This window comes from Anguilla anguilla, chromosome 13, assembly GCF_013347855.1.
Source record: "Anguilla anguilla isolate fAngAng1 chromosome 13, fAngAng1.pri, whole genome shotgun sequence".
In the NCBI taxonomy this organism is placed as follows: Eukaryota; Metazoa; Chordata; class Actinopteri; order Anguilliformes; family Anguillidae; genus Anguilla; species Anguilla anguilla.
In genome coordinates, this window is record NC_049213.1 from 24511604 (window position 1) to 24530920 (window position 19317).

The 19317-nt window shown below is 42.3% G+C and overlaps 1 protein-coding gene across 2 annotated transcripts in view; it reads right to left on the bottom strand.

Moving 5' to 3' along the window:
• Positions 1 to 2108: 2108 nt before the first annotated feature.
• fgd5a (FYVE, RhoGEF and PH domain containing 5a) overlaps positions 2109 to 19317 on the bottom strand; it is a 42231-nt gene continuing 25022 nt past the window's right edge. The window contains exons 6-21 of one of the 2 annotated variants that reach the window (XM_035388874.1): positions 19145 to 19296; positions 18135 to 18291; positions 15035 to 15122; positions 14757 to 14807; positions 14217 to 14275; positions 12985 to 13056; positions 11962 to 12030; positions 8440 to 8523; positions 7794 to 7873; positions 7510 to 7606; positions 7087 to 7224; positions 6877 to 6979; positions 6577 to 6713; positions 6327 to 6428; positions 4142 to 4296; positions 2109 to 3880 (exon numbers count right to left, since the gene is read on the bottom strand). In XM_035388874.1, coding sequence (XP_035244765.1) covers positions 3844 to 3880; positions 4142 to 4296; positions 6327 to 6428; positions 6577 to 6713; positions 6877 to 6979; positions 7087 to 7224; positions 7510 to 7606; positions 7794 to 7873; positions 8440 to 8523; positions 11962 to 12030; positions 12985 to 13056; positions 14217 to 14275; positions 14757 to 14807; positions 15035 to 15122; positions 18135 to 18291; positions 19145 to 19296 — 1581 coding nt within the window. In that variant the 3' untranslated portion in view covers positions 2109 to 3843. Of the gene's footprint in view, positions 3881 to 4141; positions 4297 to 6299; positions 6429 to 6576; positions 6714 to 6876; positions 6980 to 7086; positions 7225 to 7509; positions 7607 to 7793; positions 7874 to 8439; positions 8524 to 11961; positions 12031 to 12984; positions 13057 to 14216; positions 14276 to 14756; positions 14808 to 15034; positions 15123 to 18134; positions 18292 to 19144; positions 19297 to 19317 lie in introns of both variants that reach the window. The other variant, XM_035388873.1, reaches the window with a different exon arrangement.

The window sequence follows — 19317 nt, forward strand, 5'->3', positions numbered from 1 at the left end:
TTGCTCTCCCTTCAATACTGGGTCAGAGAAACTCCAGGGACAATGAAAAATAGAACACCCCTCACCCTTTGCTATCTCTCACCCTCTCTCTTTATTTTTTATTCTTTTTTCCTGTTGCTCTGTTTGCATGTGTATGTGTCTGTGAGTGGATTCTTGTGATAATGTGGTAGACATATATAATAAGTCCCATCTCATTTGATGTATTTTTGTCCTGAGCAATAAACCCACATGTCAAAAGTCAAAAGACTCACCCTTCACTCTCTCTCTGCTAAATATAGAGGTATACTGCAAAATAACAAATTTCACTCTACTATTTCTATACTTCTGGAGGGAATTGTGTAACAGATTCTGAGCATCTTTGCAAAGTGGTGTGTTTTTAAAAATCTTTATCAACCCACTGGTTACTTCAGCAAATAATTTCATTTGTGCTGAAAATGCCACGAGAGCATCACATTGCCTAAGGTGATGAAGGGTCTGATGCAATTTGTTTTTATTTTCTTCATCCTTTATTTCTCCGGTTACTTCAGATGTTTTGACCGGTACTTTTAGTTTTTACATCAGAATATTGTTATGAATCACTGTACTGAATAAATTCTCACATTGTTTGACAAATTAACATCAACATTAACATCAACATTAACATTTGGGTCTGCTGAAGAACAGGCCAGTGGAACGAATTGAAAGACTAGTAGTAGTAGTAGTAGTAGTAGTAGTAATAATAATAATAATAATGATCATAATACATTCCTTCTATGTGTTTTTTTCAGTGCAAACAAAGCATACGTTATATACACTCAGTGGCCACTTCATTTGCTTTATTAAAGCAAGTCGACTCCTCTGGCTCCTCTGAACAGTGAATCAATTCCATCCAACACCTTTCAGATCAATTGAAAAGCCAACTGCGAGCCAGGACTAATTGCCCAATCGGTGCCCAACCTCACTAATGCTCTTCTGCCTGAATGGAAGCAAATCCCTGCAGCAATGCTTCAACATCTAGAATAAAGCCTTCACAGAAGAGGAGGTTGGTATAGCAGCAAAGAATGGACCAACTCCACATTCATGGCCATAATTTTGAATGAGATGTTGATGTCAGGTGCCCATATACTTTTGGCCATGTAGTGTATATACATAAACACACACAAATGCCAGGTGTAAATAGTTAACAATAAATGGCATCTATAGAAAAACAGTTTTACTCTCCATGACTGGAATCTGTGCTTTTTAACGTAATCGGTCACTCTTGATATCTCAAAAAATATCCCCGGGCAGTTTCCGTTGGGTTAAGCAAAGCTGCTGTCTGGAAATACTAGCTTGAACAAAGACTTGAGAGTGTGATTAAACAAGCCAAGCATGAAAAAGTCATGCACTTCCTCACAGTTCCCCTTTAAACATAATAAAATATTTTCATGAGTACTACAGGAATTTTCCCAGTCTAAATGATCTTTATTCTATATTTCTCAATGGCTAAGAAAATCCATGTCTTCAATAATATTAGATCAAATAAATAAACCAAAATAAGTTCTGAAACCATAGTTTTAACATCAATTTACAAATCCTAAGATACAACAAAAAAGTAAGCTGTGCAGTGGCACAAAAGAAATAGCAATGGTCTGACTGATCACATGATCCCCGTGTCAGCTGAGCTTTACTGACTGATTGTGGCTCTCACGCTCATACTGATTGATCAAATTACATGCACATTCCCATCTTTCAACTCCATCTGACCTTCCAGTTGCGTCACCAGGGATTTTGGGCAACAACAAAAAAATCTCACATTGGCCCCCCCCCCCCCCCCACTCCAGGCCATCCCTCTACAACCCCCCCCCCCCCCCCCCCCCCAACACTAAGGATTTATATGTAAAACCTAGAGTCTGTGTGGATGCTGATGTAGGTGGAGCTATCATATGCTTTCAGTGGCTCCCTGATGTGAATGAAATCATAGCATTGTGCCACAGAGAGCTTAAGATTTTAACTGGTTCATACAGGTGAATGACAGGCAGCAAATGGGAGCAATATCTATTATGAGATTCACAGAACCTGACTCTCCCATAACAAGTGATATGGGTGAATGACACTAGAAATAAAATAAAATAACAGAAGCAAAACACTTGGCTTTGAATCAAATAAATTTATACTGAGAATGAAACATGTACATTCATCCTTGACTGGCAGTGCATTGACCACAGTTAGTATAATTTTTCATTGTTTTCTGACTCCACACAATGGCATGCAGTATACATAGCATCAGTTGGTGAAGAGCATGATGACAGTGCTGACTGCACTGGGAATTTCAGCAGGGTAAAAGAGGCAAAGGGGAGTGTCTCTGCTATTCTGTGGGGAACCAAGTAAACAGAGAAGTGAGGAGCCACTCTGAAACAGGGGAAGATTTTAGCAGATCAGCTGCCATGACTAAGAAAGGAGAAACGTATAGTCTGCCAAGACATTCAGAAGGTAAAGAAACTTGGCAAAGACACAGTCTGAGCCATATAGCCAAGACTTCACAGCCGAGCCTGGGCTATGCAATTAGCTGACTGTTATAAGAGTTTGCATTGTCTTCATTTACTAGGGGTAGAGTGGGTTGAGTTAGCCAGGCTTCCTCAAGTTATTGCCACATTTGCTTCTACAAATACACCAATTGTCATTAGTAAGAGTTACCCTTCTCCTACAATTAGCAGTAGCTCTTGTGTTGTTCTGCGGAAAATAGGCACTGTCTCGCAGTGGAAGTGCAGTAGAAGAGCCCATGTGTGCAGCTGGCAGAGAATATTCAAGAGGCACAATTGGTAATTTCAAATTTAGGGGAAAAAACGGTAAGCAAAAAAAAAACAAAAAACAAAACAAACAAAACAGAAAAATGTGGCTGTGTTACCTTTGTAAGTGCTGAGTGTGCGAATGCCAAAGGCTGATCCTCACAGCAGGAGGCTCTCTGACTCACAAAAAGGCAAGGACAGCATCCAAACTAATATGTGCAACACTGCCCTCTGTTGGACATTTCTCATAATTACGCACAACAAAAACAATATGCCACTCGACCACATTCATTTCTATAGATACACATTACAGTAATAAATATCTATGATGCTCTGATTTCTGGAGTTCAGCAGTTCCATCCCTAGCCTAGTATAATTATACACAATTATTTTAAAGAATAGTCTTCACTGTTATTTTGTACTGGCCACAAGTAATACAGAGGTGGACCAATGTAATGGCTATGGGATGCACCTTGTCCACGAAGTGAAAGACAAACTAAAGCCCAAAAAGTTGTGACTAAGCTGCACTGGTATAGATGTTCCCATTTATAAATGGGAATTCCTTGTGACAATGTGTTTTCAAGTAGAAATAAAATTTGTGTTCTAGCCCCTTCCAACAGCGTAGATAACTAGACACACACTCGGTACTGGGACAGAGTGAGTACAGAGCATTACACAGAGCTAAATGGCTCACTAGCATGCCTATTATGAATTGTATTCTTTTCTGGAAGAGCTGAGAATCACCTGTTGAATTAGTCTGATGATACACAGGGTTTGTTTGACATCAGCATTGGCAATGATTGCTGTAAACACAGAAGATATCCCACTTCAGAATTGTGTGATCCAGCCTAAAGAAAGATGCCTTCACAAAATAACAAAGTGTATGGTTTCCTCTGCCTCCCAATGAAGCCTCTTTTACTCTGAAATCTTTCACTGGTCAGTGACACCCAGCTTCCAGCACAGAGTCCAAGGGTATTGTTTTTTTTACATTCAGCCATTCTGATGGAAAAGGATATGTAACAGAGGGCAGCAGCCAGTCGGCCAGTGCTCCGTGATAAAGGGTAGGTTCAGGTGCATTCGCCATGCAGTGTAGATGCTATAAAACAGTGGCCTCTTCTATGGCGTTGACCCACCTGTGAAACAAGAACACATTTCCCCATGTAAGAAAATTCCACTTCAGATAGGAAACTGTTTAAATGTGTCATTCTGCCACTTGTTCTGAGGATGTAAGCTTTGAAGGGAGACAGCAGTAAACATATTTCAGTTGATATTTTAAAAAGAAAGGGAACGCTGTCAGAGTTAGTTTTCCTACAGACATAAAAGACTTTTGGTCCTAAAGGACCTCAGAATACATTTATTGTTCCCATAGACACAGGGTTCTGTGTCTGGCTGACCTGAGTGCAGTGCTTGTGTCCTCGGCTCGAAAGGTATAAAAAAGGGTCTTCTTATGGTAAAGCTGGAAGATATTGGCAGTCTCCTCTCCTTCCACCTTCTCTGGCAGTTTCACAGTGAAGCCAAGCAGAGGCAAGCTCTCAGACGCTACTTTATCCTGAGAGAGGAAGAGGTAGAGAGAGAAAGTGAGAGAGAATAACTCATTCCAAATGCACAAAACAGCTCAGAATGAACAAAACAGGCCATCACAAAGAGAAGTGAAACAATAAACTCACCACTCTACAGAAACACACATATCGGTAATCAAAACACCACTCCAAGAGCAGACAAAGCAACGTCCTGTGCACACCACTTCACAGTTCACAATAGACAACTAACATAATGCTAAACAAAGCACACAGCACACCTACCACATAAGTAACACTGGACCAAACATATAGATCCAAACACGTCCCACACAGAGTAAAAACTACTAATATTACAGAACATCAATGGAATATAACACAAGACACTCACGGAGTCAATGTGAGTGAGAGAAAGAGAGCACAGTAATTCTCCTGCAAGGAAGACCTGCCAGACTAGCTGAGCTTCTATTCAGTGTAGTATAATGGCTAAGGAGTTGGTCTTGTAACCTAAAGGTTGCAGGTTTGATTCCCCGGTAGGACACTGCTGTTGTACCCTTGAGCATGGTACTTAACCTGCATTGCTTCAGTATATATCCAGCTGTATAAATGGATATAATGTAAAATGCCATGTAAAAAAATGAATAAAAATGCTGTGTAAAAGGTTGTGTAAGTCGTTCTGGACAAGAGCGTCTGCTAAATGCCTGTAATGTAATGTAATGTAATAAAGGTGAGGGAAGTGTGAAAATTTTGAGAGAAAATAGGGGGTATATATAAGATAGCAGGATTCCCTGTATATAGAGGAGTTCTTCATGTGGGATGGGGGGTGGTGTCTGATAAGACAGAGGTTCTCTGTGTCAGAATGGGATTACATTTTAGGACAGCAGGGGCACTGTATGTAGGATGTGGGTTTGTGTACGGGATTTAGTTAACATTGAAACTATAACGGGGGTCCATGGTATGCAAAGATTTTACAATGTTAGGGATGGGGAGGCCACAGTATTAGGAATCATATGGTGGTACAATCTTTAAGATATATACAGTGTCTATGACAGAGGTACAGTGTTCAGGATAGATACAGTGTCTGGGACAGGAGGTATAGTGTTTAGGATAGATAGTGTCTGGGACAGGGTACAGTGTTTAGGATAGATACAGTGTCTGGGACAGGATACAGTGTTTATGATAGATACAGTGTCTGGGACAGGAGGTACAGTGTTTAGAATAGTTACAGTGTCTGGGACAGGAGGTACAGTGTTTAGGATAGATACAGTGTCTGGGACAGGAGGTACAGTGTTTAGGATAGATACAGTGTCTGGGACAGGAGGTACAGTGTTTAGGATAGATACAGTGTCTGGGACAAGAGGTACAGTGTTTAGGATAGATACAGTGTCTGGGACAGGGTATAGTGTTTAGGATAGATACAGCATCTGGGACAGGAAGTACAGTGTTTAGGATAGATACAGTGTCTGGGACAGGAGGTACAGTGTTTAGGATAGATACAGTGTCTGGGACAGGAGGTACAGTGTTTAGGATAGATACAGTGTCTGGGACAGGGTATAGTGTTTAGGATAGATACAGCGTCTGGGACAGGAAGTACAGTGTTTAGGATAGATACAGTGTCTGGGACAGGGTATAGTGTTTAGGATAGATACAGTGTCTGGGACAGGAGGTACAGTGTTTAGGATAGATACAGTGTCTGGGACAGGAGGTACAGTGTTTAGGATAGATACAGTGTCTGGGACACGAGGTACAGTGTTTAGGATAGATACAGTGTCTGGGACAGGAGGTACAGTGTTTAGGATAGATACAGTGTCTGGGACAGGAGGTACAGTGTTTAGAATAGTTACAGTGTCTGGGACAGGAGGTACAGTGTTTAGGATAGATACAGTGTCTGGGACACGAGGTACAGTGTTTAGGATAGATACAGTGTCTGGGACAGGAGGTACAGAGTTTAGGATAGTTACAGTGTCTGGGACAGGAGGTACAGTGTTTAGGATAGATACAGCGTCTGGGACAGGGAGAGTCTGTGCCCTCTCACCTCGCGTGTTGTGAAGGTGTAAAGCACCTTGTCTTTGATGAGGAACCACAGTTTCTTCCAGTTTTTCTTGCTCCTCTTGCAGCGATGCAGGCTGCCACTCATGGTGCAACCCTCAGCCGACGCCGGCACCTGCGCCAAGCAGAAACAACAAAAACACACAGGGGAGCTGTCACCTGACTGAGGCAGGACGCGGGCGAGAGGAGGAGCAGCACGCGGGCGAGAGGAGGAGCAGCACGCGGGCGAGAGGAGGAGCAGCACGCGGGCGTGGCTGCGGTACCTGGCTCAGAGCGGAGGTGCTCTTCCGGTGCTTCCACAGGCTGGGCGGGTGGATGCTCTGGAAGACAGCAGAAAGCGGTCGACTGGACCGGTTGGGTCGAGGACTGCCGTCACCGGCCACCCCAGTGACGGCTCCCCCTGCAAAAACAGGAACAGAAGAACACTGATGTGCAGTATAAGTGGGTTCTGATGGTTAAGAAACCCAGCTTTGCTGTGTTAATAAAACTGTCCTCCATGCCCATGTAAATATGAGGCAGGGTTCCATAGAGGACAGGAGGCTTGTTTTGGGATGGGGCTGTACCTCTCTTCTTCAGCTCAGCGTAGCAGCGGTCACACACCTTGGCCACCCTGTCTTTCAGGTACTTGAGAGGGTACTTGTTCCTGGAGCAGCTTCGGCAGACGATCTGCAGAGGAGGCAGCATTATGGGAGAGGAACAGGACACATTGAGAGGGGGTGCCATGCAGAGGGGGGGTGGTGCATGGGAGGGGGGACACATGTGGCTCCACCCACCTTCCCACAGGCGTGGCAGTGGTGGCGCCGGAGGGTGAGGGAGAAGTCGGAGGTGCAGTTCATGCACATCATCACATGAGAAACGGGCACCAGGGTGGGAGCTTTCTCCCCCAGACACATCCACAGCTTCTCCCGTGCCTGACAGTGGGAGAAACACATTACCAAAATAACACTGATGCAGGATACCCTGTGACACAGCATCAACACATACCAATGTGTGACATCACAGGGGCGTGACATAAGACAGTGGAAATACGGCTTTAACACAGGGAAGAAAGCCAGCTAAAGACTGGTACTTCTGGTAGAGACGAGTCGAGCAACTTCAGCAAAATAACACGCGCTAAAAAGAAAAGATGGATTTAATGTTGAAAATGCGTTCAGCGCCCCCCAGAGGAGGCGAGCAAAGCGAAACGGAACCCTCACCTCACTGCTGTAGCTGCTGAAAGACCCAGGTGGTCTTGCGTGGTCCGCCACGGTCCGAATGAGCGTGTGAAACCAGTCCTCTCTCTCCCCGTATGAGCTGCAGGGCCAAGGGGGGGGGGGGGGGGTAACTTCACACCAATATTCCATCAAAACTACCAAATCAACACAAGGCATATTGCCTTATGCTAGGGTCTTTGACATGTTGATTGGCTCCACAAGAGTAACCGGTTTGTTCCACAGTGGTAGCGGCCTTTGGTAACAGAGATGCCAGGACAGACACGCACCTGGCAGAGAGCGTGATGGAGATATCATTCACCTCGATCTTCAGAGCGTTCTGCACATTCTCTATAGAGGGCTTGCTGACCTGAGAGAAGGGAAGGCAGAGCATCAGCAGAACAGTGGACGCACAGTATGGCCAATCTGCACAGTTCACTCAGCTATTTCAGCGTTTGTGAGATGAAATTAAATTATATTTCTTATCGATTGTTCTAATTCATTTGTCATTCTGCTATTCTATTTTAATGAATACATATTTAATTTGCATTATTTGAAACAGTTTAATCCCATGAACTGGATGGTAAATTTTTATTGTGAAACAAACACTTATGACTGCTTTACTTCATGGACACTCATGTTATCGTTTTGCTCCACACCATACTGTACACCCTATCCCAAGCATGCATATGCAGTATATTTATGGAATGGCAGAGTAACTCCTTGTAGTTTGCACATGCTTTTGATTGACTCTTACCAGCTGAACCTGTAACAGCAGGAGCATTATTCTACTGTTATCGAGAAAATGCAGCACCACTCCATTACATATGAATAATAAGGAACAGTGACAAGGGAAAAGGTAAGAGAGAGGATGAGAATTAGAGGGGGAGTGAGATAGGAAAGGAAGGAGGGAAAGAGAGAGATGGTGAGTCCCACCTTCATTCCAGTCAGAGAGAGGGTGTTCTTCAGCCTGTATTTGCCGTCCTGCTGTGGAAACGTGTACAGCATCACGTCATTCATCTACGAGAGGAAACCAAACAGAGAAGCTCTTCAGTGCCTGACCCCCTTCCCCAGCCTGGTGTCCAACATGCCGTGGACACACTGCACTTATGACTTATTACATATGCTGCTCCCTTCCATTATGACCCCAATAAAGGCAGCTGAGAACAGGGTTTCAGTCCATCTCCCAAAGCCTTTCAGGGTCCTTTAGAAGGAAGAGAGGAAGGAAGAGTTCTGCTCCCACTGACTTGAAATGAATGCAAATAAATAAGCAGTATGAAATTTGTCCACAAGAGGGCAATGTGAGCATGAAAATACCTCTCCCTCAGAGGTGTTTCCACACATTTGTTTTACTTTATTCTTCCTTTCATCTTGGCACATTTTGGTATTTCTTTGAAGACATGGTTCATTTACGAGTAAAACCAAGCTTTATTTACAAAAATAAAAATAAACAAAAACTATTGCATTGCGTCACTTGTTGCACCAGTGATTGATTTAAAATAAGCAGTGCTCTGCTTTTTAGAACAGTAGAACACATGGCAGCTCCACACACAATGGAGTACACGAATCCTCACTTTCCCAGCACAGATACAACATGTTAGTACTTAAGTAGCTTACCAAATTAATGTTGGTCTCATACACAGTGTACAAAATGTAAAACAACGTGCATTTACAGTGTAAAAAGTACATAACAGGTAATTAAAATTGTGTGGCCCTGTGGCGGAGCTCACTAGCATGAGCAAGCACCTTAACACCCTCATCAGCAGGTGAGAAACCCCCTACAGCTAGAATATGAGTGTGATTAGCTTTCCTCACAAGTCAGCCAAATATTTAGCTGAGCCAAAAAAAAAAAAAACACATACCTTAACTGTACTGTGTCAGCAATGAGGTTCATATATCTAAGCCTGCACAATTGTGGTGGCAGCAAAACACTGGTGTGCTTGGTTTTAAGAAACATGCAGTTTAGTCCTGGTTAAATTACTCTTCAAATATCACTGTGTCTCATTGGGAAAATAATGAGTCTTTCCCAAATGAATCTATTAAACTTCACACACATTGAAGATTACACCCAGTGAAAAACACAGAACAAAAACACTTATTTTCCTGGCAACTTATTCCTTTTATGCTGTTTCCTCCTTTTTTTTTTTACCGCGTTCAAAGTTAAGAATCAGCACTTTCTGACAGACCGAAATAGATTTCCATGAGAATTTTCTTGTGCTAAGCTTCTTTTATTTTTTGCTTACAGGGCGAACTTATCGTAAGTCAAGTACATGCTTCAGACTATTTTGTCCCAATGACTGGATTCAGAGTCAAACAAAAGGGAGTGACATCATCCCACACAAATGCATACACCAAACATCCGCCGCTCCGACCGCAGCATCCTGCACAATTCAGCTGCTCTCGGGAATTCCTTGGTGGAGGCAGTGGACATGCAACACAGGACAGTCACACACAAACAACACACTCTCCTGCCATCTGATTCACAACACCTCTCTCCCTTTTACTCTGTCCCCATCTAAAGTTAAAATTCTAATTGCCATCAGCTTTATTACATTACAAATGCTAAGTGTTTTTATCAATAAGGAGAATTACAGTTATCACTATTATCACCCGTTTTTATTTTCTTCTCATCTTCCCAAATTCACCCCTTGCTCCCTCATTTGCAATACCCTGTATCTTTCTACCTTTCATCTTCTCTTTCACAGTACTTCTTCCAGCTTGCTTGACTTCTCATGGGAAATTCATCTTCCCCTCTCACCCTCTCAGTCTCTCTGCTCTGCTCCTTTACTCACCACACTTCTGTCTCTCCTCCTCCCTCACTCCTGAGTGGGATTCATTTACCTGCTGGTAACTCCTTCAGTGGGAAATTTCCTGGCTTGTTAAAGCGGCCTGTAGGAAGGACCCACCTAAGCCACTCCATAAGGCACGATGGTCCTCTGGTGTGTTTTCTCATTTATTCACTGATCGCTCCATAAATGAGAGCTTCCCACCGGATAGATTACTCCAAGCAGAGCCACTGTCAGACTCTGAGCAGAGCCAGACTCACAGCCTGCATTAGGATTTCAGTCCCCAATGCTTCAGTGGCATCTCCCTGGATGGGTGCATCCATCACACAAACCACTCATAGCAAAGACCCTTTCCCCTCACCTCCAGGGGTGAGAACAGTAGGTGCTCCAGCAGGTTCTCCTAGATCTGTGCATACAGTCTCCACAGTCATTGAAACAAACACTGTTTGGATTGTGGGAAGGGATGGCTGGTGAAACTGAGAGAGTAGGTAGGGGGTAGTTGGCTCCGAGATGCCATAAAATCGCTGTACCAAAAATATAGCATCTGTCAATATTCAGGACAGATTTCAAACTCCAGTTTTGGGAATGCATTTAAGTTGCTCAACCTAAATTGTTTAGCTTGCACCAGTTGGTCCAACAGAATGGGTATAATGAATCTGACACACATGGTGTGCATAAGATGCATTGGGGAAATTCAAGCTAATTGAAGCTGCTTATAATATTAATCACTATTTCTGGTTGTGTAACATTAATTAACTCATGCACTGCTGAAATGGTTCAATCCATGACACAAGGCCACCGCCCACATAGCAGCAGGTTTTAAAGCAAGGCTTTCCTGCTCTTCCTGGCATTCTACAGAACGTCCTTTTGCAGTCCCTGTAAATAGAGGCCCTGGACGGGAAGCTGCCCTGGCCACAAACTGACCCCAAACATCCTGTGGGGACTCTGGGCTTCAGTAGCAGTGCGGGCTGGAGAAGGCTGGACTTGGATTGGACAGCCTTGTGTCCTTGCTTCCCTGAAAACATGATAAAGACACAAAACCCCTCCCTGTTGTTCCATTCCTGCCTATGTACAGGAAGAGCATCCTTGTTGTCTACTGGTCATTTTGCTGTCTACTGTTCATTTTGCATTTTGCAACCCTGCAAAAGCCTACTGTAACACATTGTCCTGGAGGCTCTGATACGATGATTCCTTTCCATGTTTTTCTTTGTTGAAGTTTCTCTCAGCAAAGTGAAAGGTTAATAAAAAGGGATGACTCCAGAGAGAAGGTGAAGCCAGGTATGGGGGTGCACACACACCATTTAGTTTAAAAATAAAACTGCTAGGACCAAATGACAGCAACAGCAGAGCTATTAACTACTAGAGGAGCTGCCATTATGCATCTTTATGCTTGCTCTGTTCCACTCAAGATGAGCACATGTATACCATTTATGGACCCCAGAGGAGAGAAAGCCAATGCTCTGAGATTAAATGTAATATAACAACATAATTTACTATGGAAGAACAATTCAAAAACTAATACACAGAGGAAGCGGTTTAAAGGGGAAAACATAAGCATATTAAAGTCTTAGGTCTTTAAGGTCTTTATGATAGCAACACAAACAAAAACTTTGAATAAATATTGAACTCATAAACGTGTAAATGTCAAAAGCAGTCAGAAATAAAGAGTTACCAGAAATAGGTGGCGTGGCTGTCTGCTTTTCCTGGAAACTTTCATCAAAGTGCCCTCTTTAACAAATACCTGCAAGAACACACAAGGAAATAGAAAAAAAAAAAAAAAAATATATATATATATATGTGTATGTATATATATATATATATATATATATATACAGAGAGAGAGATATGAAAGATGTACAGTACTTTCTAAGTAAGACTTTCCTTGTTGATTCATAATTCAATATCGATGCAAGATTAAATTTCCAATAACGCGCTCCTAATAATATAAGTCCTGTCTGCACTCCTTTCTAAATTACTTTATGAATGTAAATATAGTTTACAAACACTCAGACAATAAATAAAAAACAGACCATTATTATCTAAATGTAGAAATGACAGCGACCGCAGTAAGCGCAGTGAAGAGGGCAGTTACTGGTATTGTTAATGTACTTCTGGCTGATTTCTGCCCTCTGTCTCTCTCAGTTCAATTGAATATAATCAAATTCCTACATTGCTGGCAGAAAAAAAAAAAGCACAGCAGCCAAAGTAGTCATTCATGATGAGTGTTACTATAAATAAAACAATAGCTTAAATAGAATGTAGGCATACACGTGCATGGATATGTATAATCACAGTAACTTTCAGTCAGTGGTGCTCACTAACATCCACAATTTTAGGTGCAAGGTTATTGAGTCACAGAGAGATTTTTTCTTCTTCTTCATGTTCATTACAGCATCCATTTCACCAGCCATCAACCACGACATTTCCACAGCTGGCTTTGAGAAATGAAGCGTAAATGAAAACTGCCTGTCAGCGATTCCCCATTACTGCATGTGACAGAAGACACGGAGCTAAGCAGAGCAGGACAGTGTCCTGATCAATGGCATGCTTTAATTCTCCACACGAGAGCCCTTGAAAAAGATTCTGTGAGGGGACTGAGGGCCAGAGGAGTCCCGGAAATTGCATGGGAAAGTACAGTGTTTACGGTCCAAATTTCAGCAAAAACAATGCCCTTATCAGTTGGAACATAGCTTACCCTTCCTGGTTGGAGCACGTCTCTCTGACCCCTTATGCTGTATTCAATATGGACTAACCGCAGCAAATTCTCCTGAGGGACAGTGAGAGAAAGAGAGAGGGGGGGAGAGAGAGACAGAGAGACAGAGAGACAGAGAGAGAGAGAGAGAGAGAGAGAGAGAGAGAGAGAACAAATACATCTGTAAAACAAATACGAAAATGAAAACCCACAGCCAGCAAAAGTAAAAATTGCAGTGACCAGTGATACCCCAAAAACGCATTCCACTTATTCCAACATCACTTGACTTTTCAAGTTAATCACTTCATTTTATACCACTTCATTTGTTTATTATATTTCATTTTTAGTTTTTATAAATACAGTGAATTATTACTATTATAATTATTTTATTTAACTTTTATTTAACCAGTAAAACCCCATTGAGTAATATATTTTATTATTATTATTGTTATTATTGTTACTGCATCATTTTCAGGCCAATAAAGTAACAACACTAAGACAGGGAGGACTAATAAGAGAGGGAGGGAGAGGGAAGAGGAAGAGACAGATAAGATAGAGGGTGCCTGTGTTGGAGGGGGATAGAGTGATAGCTTGGGGATTCACTAGGGGGAAGGGGGAGAGAGCAATAGGCTAGAATGGGGGATTCACTAGGGGGAAGGGGGAGAGAGCGATAGTATAGAAAGGGGGATTCACTAGGGGGAAGGGGGAGACAGCGATAAGCTAGCATGGGAGATTCGCTAGGGGGAAGGGAGCCCCCTGACACTGCACTCTTTGTTATTAAAACACCTGGAGATTTTTAATGAAACCACTCCCACGTGCTGGTGTGCTTATCTACAGATCGCACAGGCAAGGCAGGGCTCAGTGTGAAGCTCAGCACTCACCCTGCCACCACTGCTGGCAGGGACAAGGACAAGCAGCCCAGAATGGAAGACCGAGTGTGTCATTTCAAAAATGATAATACACAATAATACATGTATCAATACATGTAAAATAAAAATACATAAGTCATTAAATCAGCACACACACCCACTTATTAAGTATGCTATTTTACTAGTTTACGAAACTTGCTAGTTTTGCATATACGAAAATAAGATGTATTATATAATAACATCAATAGTATTGTGGGTGTACTAGAGTGGATCATAACCCTATGACACGAATAATCATCTTCAAACACAAGCAGACAGGAGACTTGTTCGTCGATGTCCACAAACGCCCACAGAGAAGACACTCACCCCTTGTTTCAGGTTGTCATTAGCCTGGTCTGAAACATCTGAGACGATCACCAAGGCAGCTAGAAACAAGAAAAAAATAAAAAATCACGGAAAACTCAAACACATCTGCGTGTAGTGTACCAGTACACCTATACTTTGCTGAAGATCACAGACAGGACAGACATGAAGAGCATTAGACTATGTAGACATACAGAAAAGAGTACGAGGAGTAACGAATGAACACGAACGCAGAGAAACCGAGACTGACAGACTGACAAACTAACAGACAGACTGTGAGACAGCCGCACTCCATGAGGTACATCTTAGGTTGATAGCCAATCATGCCTATATGCCTCTATGCTATAACAAAGGACCGATATGTCAGAAGAGCATCTCGCTGCTGTCTTCATTTCTGTGTTCCTGCGAGAGTTCAGTCTGTGTTTGCCTGACTGACAGCACAATGCTGGTGGGATGAACACCGGAGACATAATGCTTTGATTCAAGGGGAAGATAGGAGCACACAGTGGTTCCACACTGTGTCCAATGTAGAATGAGCAGTACCTTGCGTATCTTCATATTCTGCTGAATCTGGGGAGAGGTTGTTCAGGTAATCTGAGAGCGGAAAAAAAGAAACACAGACTGAAGCTAACACTTCAGGATGTCCAAAGACGATAAAAAACAAAGTGATATAAACCTTTCCCCATCAGTAAAGTTCAGATTCATATTTAGTCTGATACTAAGTTCATGTGGCACACATTATATCAGCTGATCCTCAGGATTCCCCTATGCCCTGCCCAAAGCCACGCCCACGGCCCTACCCTCACCCCAGGTGACTGTACCTGTAAGCAGCATGCGGTACTGGAGCACACGGACAACAACCTGCAGCAGCTGGTGTTTCAGGGGGACATTTACACCTGCCAGCTTCTCCTGCAGCACAGGTCAAATGAAGAAAAAAAAATCAATATGTCTGAAGGAATCTCATATTGTAATACATTATTCTCCTCCCTCCATTCAATAAGGCGCTCTCCTTAATTCCTTCATCCACTCTGAGAAACTACCTCAAGCAGTAACCTTCTCTGATCAACGCTGCTGCCTTTTCAAGGTCAGAGAGGTCAACAGCAGGAGCTGCAACGTACAGTAAACCTGCTCAGAAAGCAGACCCACCCACCCAAAACCCACTCACAACCACAAGCAGCCCCAATCCAGATCCTAGATAGAGAGACAGAAAGTAGGAAAATCAAGGAATGAAGAAATAAGGATGGGAGAAAAATCAATCAATCAGGCCCTAACAGAATCAGACGTGTTTTCATTTATGGCGAAGTGCACAGATCTGTGGTCCCGAGCGCTGAGATAATTGCATCAGCACTAAGGGCCTATCTGACCATAATCTCTCTAATCTGATAGAATGGCGCTTCATATTCATCTTCATAGACAGTTATGTAGCACAGAATCGCTCCCTGCAGTGCAGATCCACTCAGCCGTTTGCATCAGGTTCTTCTGGAGCATCCCGTGGGCTTTGAAGATAATTATGATCTGGTATATGAAAGAGGGACCCCAGTGTCCCATCAGTCACCAATGGCCTTGAGGCTGCTGAATTAAAACCAATCACAAATAATCACTGACCACTGACTCTGCGCTTTGTAAACGATGATGCTGAAGTGAAAAAAGAGCATAAGGCCATGAATTATAATAGAGGGCTTTGCTAGGCAATCTGAGACAGAGGACTCATATCTGTGTTAACAAATTGCTTTCTTATTGTGGTCTCCATTTTCAAAAATATTGGAATCTACAAATTATAATGAAATTTAAAGGTCAACTGATGGTTATACATATAAATACTGGTAGTATTATTTCATTCAGTTTCAACTGGTTCTCTGTGATAGGCAGGAATCCTTCATAGCATATGATCAAAAAGAGACTTTGGTAAAAACGTTTTATGATGAGCCAAGGTCATGATGTTGGAAGAGTGTTGAGCACATAGCAGCTTAGGAGAGGGAAATATCTGTAACTCAACATAAAGGAACGGCCCCACAAAACAATGGCACACCATGCAAAAATTCCTTGGCATACCAGGCTCTTTGCGATTACTGAGCACACCAGAATCAAGACTAGATACTGAAAGCTCTCTTATACCTGCACCAAAGGAGCAATTGAACACACTTGATTAATCAGAAACACCTGTGAAGCCATTTGTCCCAAACATTATGGCACCTTGAAATTGGGGGGCTATGTATAAAAATTGTTGTTATTTCTGCAATATTAAATCAAAATGTATTGAAATACACTTCAATATAAGCTGAGAATCTGCACTTAAACCATATTTGAATTGTTTGATTACATATATAAAATTATGGAGTGCAGAGCCAAATTAGGAAAAACATAGCTTTTCACCAAACATTATGGAACTCACTGTATTTCTCTCTCTTTCTCCCTTTCTGTCACACACCCTCCCCCCAACACACACACACAGTGTTGGTGGTGGGACAACACATGTATAATGTGTGGGTTAAACACAACAGTGGCTGTGGGCTTGAATCATATCAGGCTTCTGCAGTGACACAGTATCAACCCCAGTGGACTGTTCATCACTGTCATCACCATCTCTACAATGGAGTTACATTCCTGAGAGATAGCAACAGAATAAGTGACTGCCTCATGCCATGCCAGGAAAGGTCAACTTAAAATGGATATATGCAACATCCACTGCCAATATTCAATATTATATTTTTAAATTCCAAATTTTACACTCTGTTCTTTACAAAATTATGGCAGTAAAATATGTAAACGCTGACATAATAATTCATATTATGAATAAAAAAATGCTTGTGAACAAATTTTTCTTCAGCCAAGTGACCTTATGTGTTATGTTACATCTGATGATAGTATTTCACATTATGTGCATTGTCATGCTTTATAAAGAGCAGAATTTTGAGTGATTTAAAGATGTTATGGCGTGGAAGGCTCTGTGCACAAATGCCTTTTTAATTAACATTGCTCAAGTTCAATACATACATTTTATACTGGGGGCTGTCCGTAAGGCGCAGAGAAGAGAATCACTACTGAAACACAATAGAAGACAGCTATGCAATATGGTGATCCTCATGGGAACTGCTCTCCAAACTCTGATATTTATTTATTATGAACTGAACAATACTACTACTACTACTACTACTACTACTACTAATAATAATAATGTAAGCATCATCATCATCATCATCCAGCAATATTGTTTTAGTGGTTAAATGTCAATGTTCACAGAAGCAGAGGGAAACAGCAACCCATTCAGGAGTCAGCAATACACCCCAAGCATGATTTTTAAACCACAGAAAAAGTCCTGTTACCTTCCTTGTTTGAAATGTAATATTCATATATATTTCTTAAAACTATTATTGAATATTGTCTTCTAAAATTACATCTGTCATAGTAGGTATTATGGACTCTTTCCATGAAGGTTTTATTTTGCCATTCTCTGATATCCCAGAATGCACAACCAAGGGATTCTCTTCTCTGGAGATGCAGCCATCACACTGACCTTTCCAAGGCACACCCCCTCCACCTACCACCCGGTTTTCCTCACAACTCTATACACTGGAGCAGAAATTATATACTGCTGACAATATAATATCCACAATGCATTGCAGTCACATTCATTGCACAGATATGGATCTTGTGATCTTTTCACAATCAAATGCCAAATCTTCACTGTTTGTCTGACGACGTTACTGCAGTACTGTACAGCTGTAAGAATATTTAATCCATCAGTCCATTTTACTCAAAAGTGGTTCTCCAACCTTTTAAAACTGAGGATAAATAAATAAATCAACCAGGGAAATCATGTGCACCACTATAAATCATGTTGGCCATCATAACATTCATCAAATGTGCCCAAAGTTCACTGTGAGAGTGTGAGAGACTTATACATATAGATCCAATACACACCTCAAACTTCTTGACAACAGTGGCAAAGGTGGGTGAGTTTTGGCAGGATTCATCCAGCAAGGCCATGCTCCGGTCATACTCTGAGATGTAGGTGGTGAAAATAGTGAACTCTGTTCGTCGAGACAAGATCACGTCTGCTATCTTCTGGCTCTCTTCCCTGCCAGATGACAGAAAATTGGGAACAGTTTGGTTCATTGGTGAAATAGCTCCCTGATGGATCAGACAAACAAATGAATTGCTTTTGGAATAGACACTTGATGTACAAGACACATTAGAACAGTGCAGTCTGTCTGTGCGATGATTTATCATAGAAAAATTGGGACAGCGTGGTTCGTTTGATAATAGATGACAATCCCCCACCCCTCGGCTCAGACATGCCAAGTGCACATTCTACAAGTCAATAATCACTCAAAGGGAATGACACTTTCCAATACAAATGCTCCTATTCTGCTGCCGGCATTTGACATTCAGATGAGTTTAACAGATGCATTTTATAAGAGTAGGAGAAACCTATGAATTATTGAATCTGCAGCTGATGATTAAACCAAACCATAAACTTACAGGCCTGGAACTTGGAAAATGAATACCAATATCAGAAACTGCAGGAGATGTATCTGCAGGTTACATGCAATGAATGTGTATTGGCGACGTTGGTTCACATGTGCATGAGCTTGTGTGTGTTTATGTGTGTACATGCATATAATAGCATCAGTGCATGTATGTGTGTGCGTGTATGTTCACATTCTGTGATAACACATTAAGCTGTATATATCTGTGCATGATTATGTACATACAGTTGTCTTACTGCATGTGTGTGCACACGTGTGTGCACGTAAGCATTTTTGTATGTCTGAGTCTGTGCATGTGAGTGTGTGTGTGCTGTATGTGTGTGTGGGTGCGTTGCGTGTGTGTGTGTTCATTTGTGTGAATGTTGTGTGTGAATCTGTGTGTGTGTGCCCATGTGTGCGTGTGTGTTGTGTGTGCATGCATTCACTGCACGCGCGACTCACCACTGTCTCAGGCGGGTCTCCAGGTCTGTCAGGATGTGGCAGTGCAGCTTATACACCTCCGGCAGGTGGCTGAGGATCTCTTCCAGCCTGCCCGGCTCCAGAACGGGACCCCCCTCCTCCTCCACAGCTGCCCCCACCGCAGCCCTAAAGTCCTGCAGGGGAGAGAGGAGGGT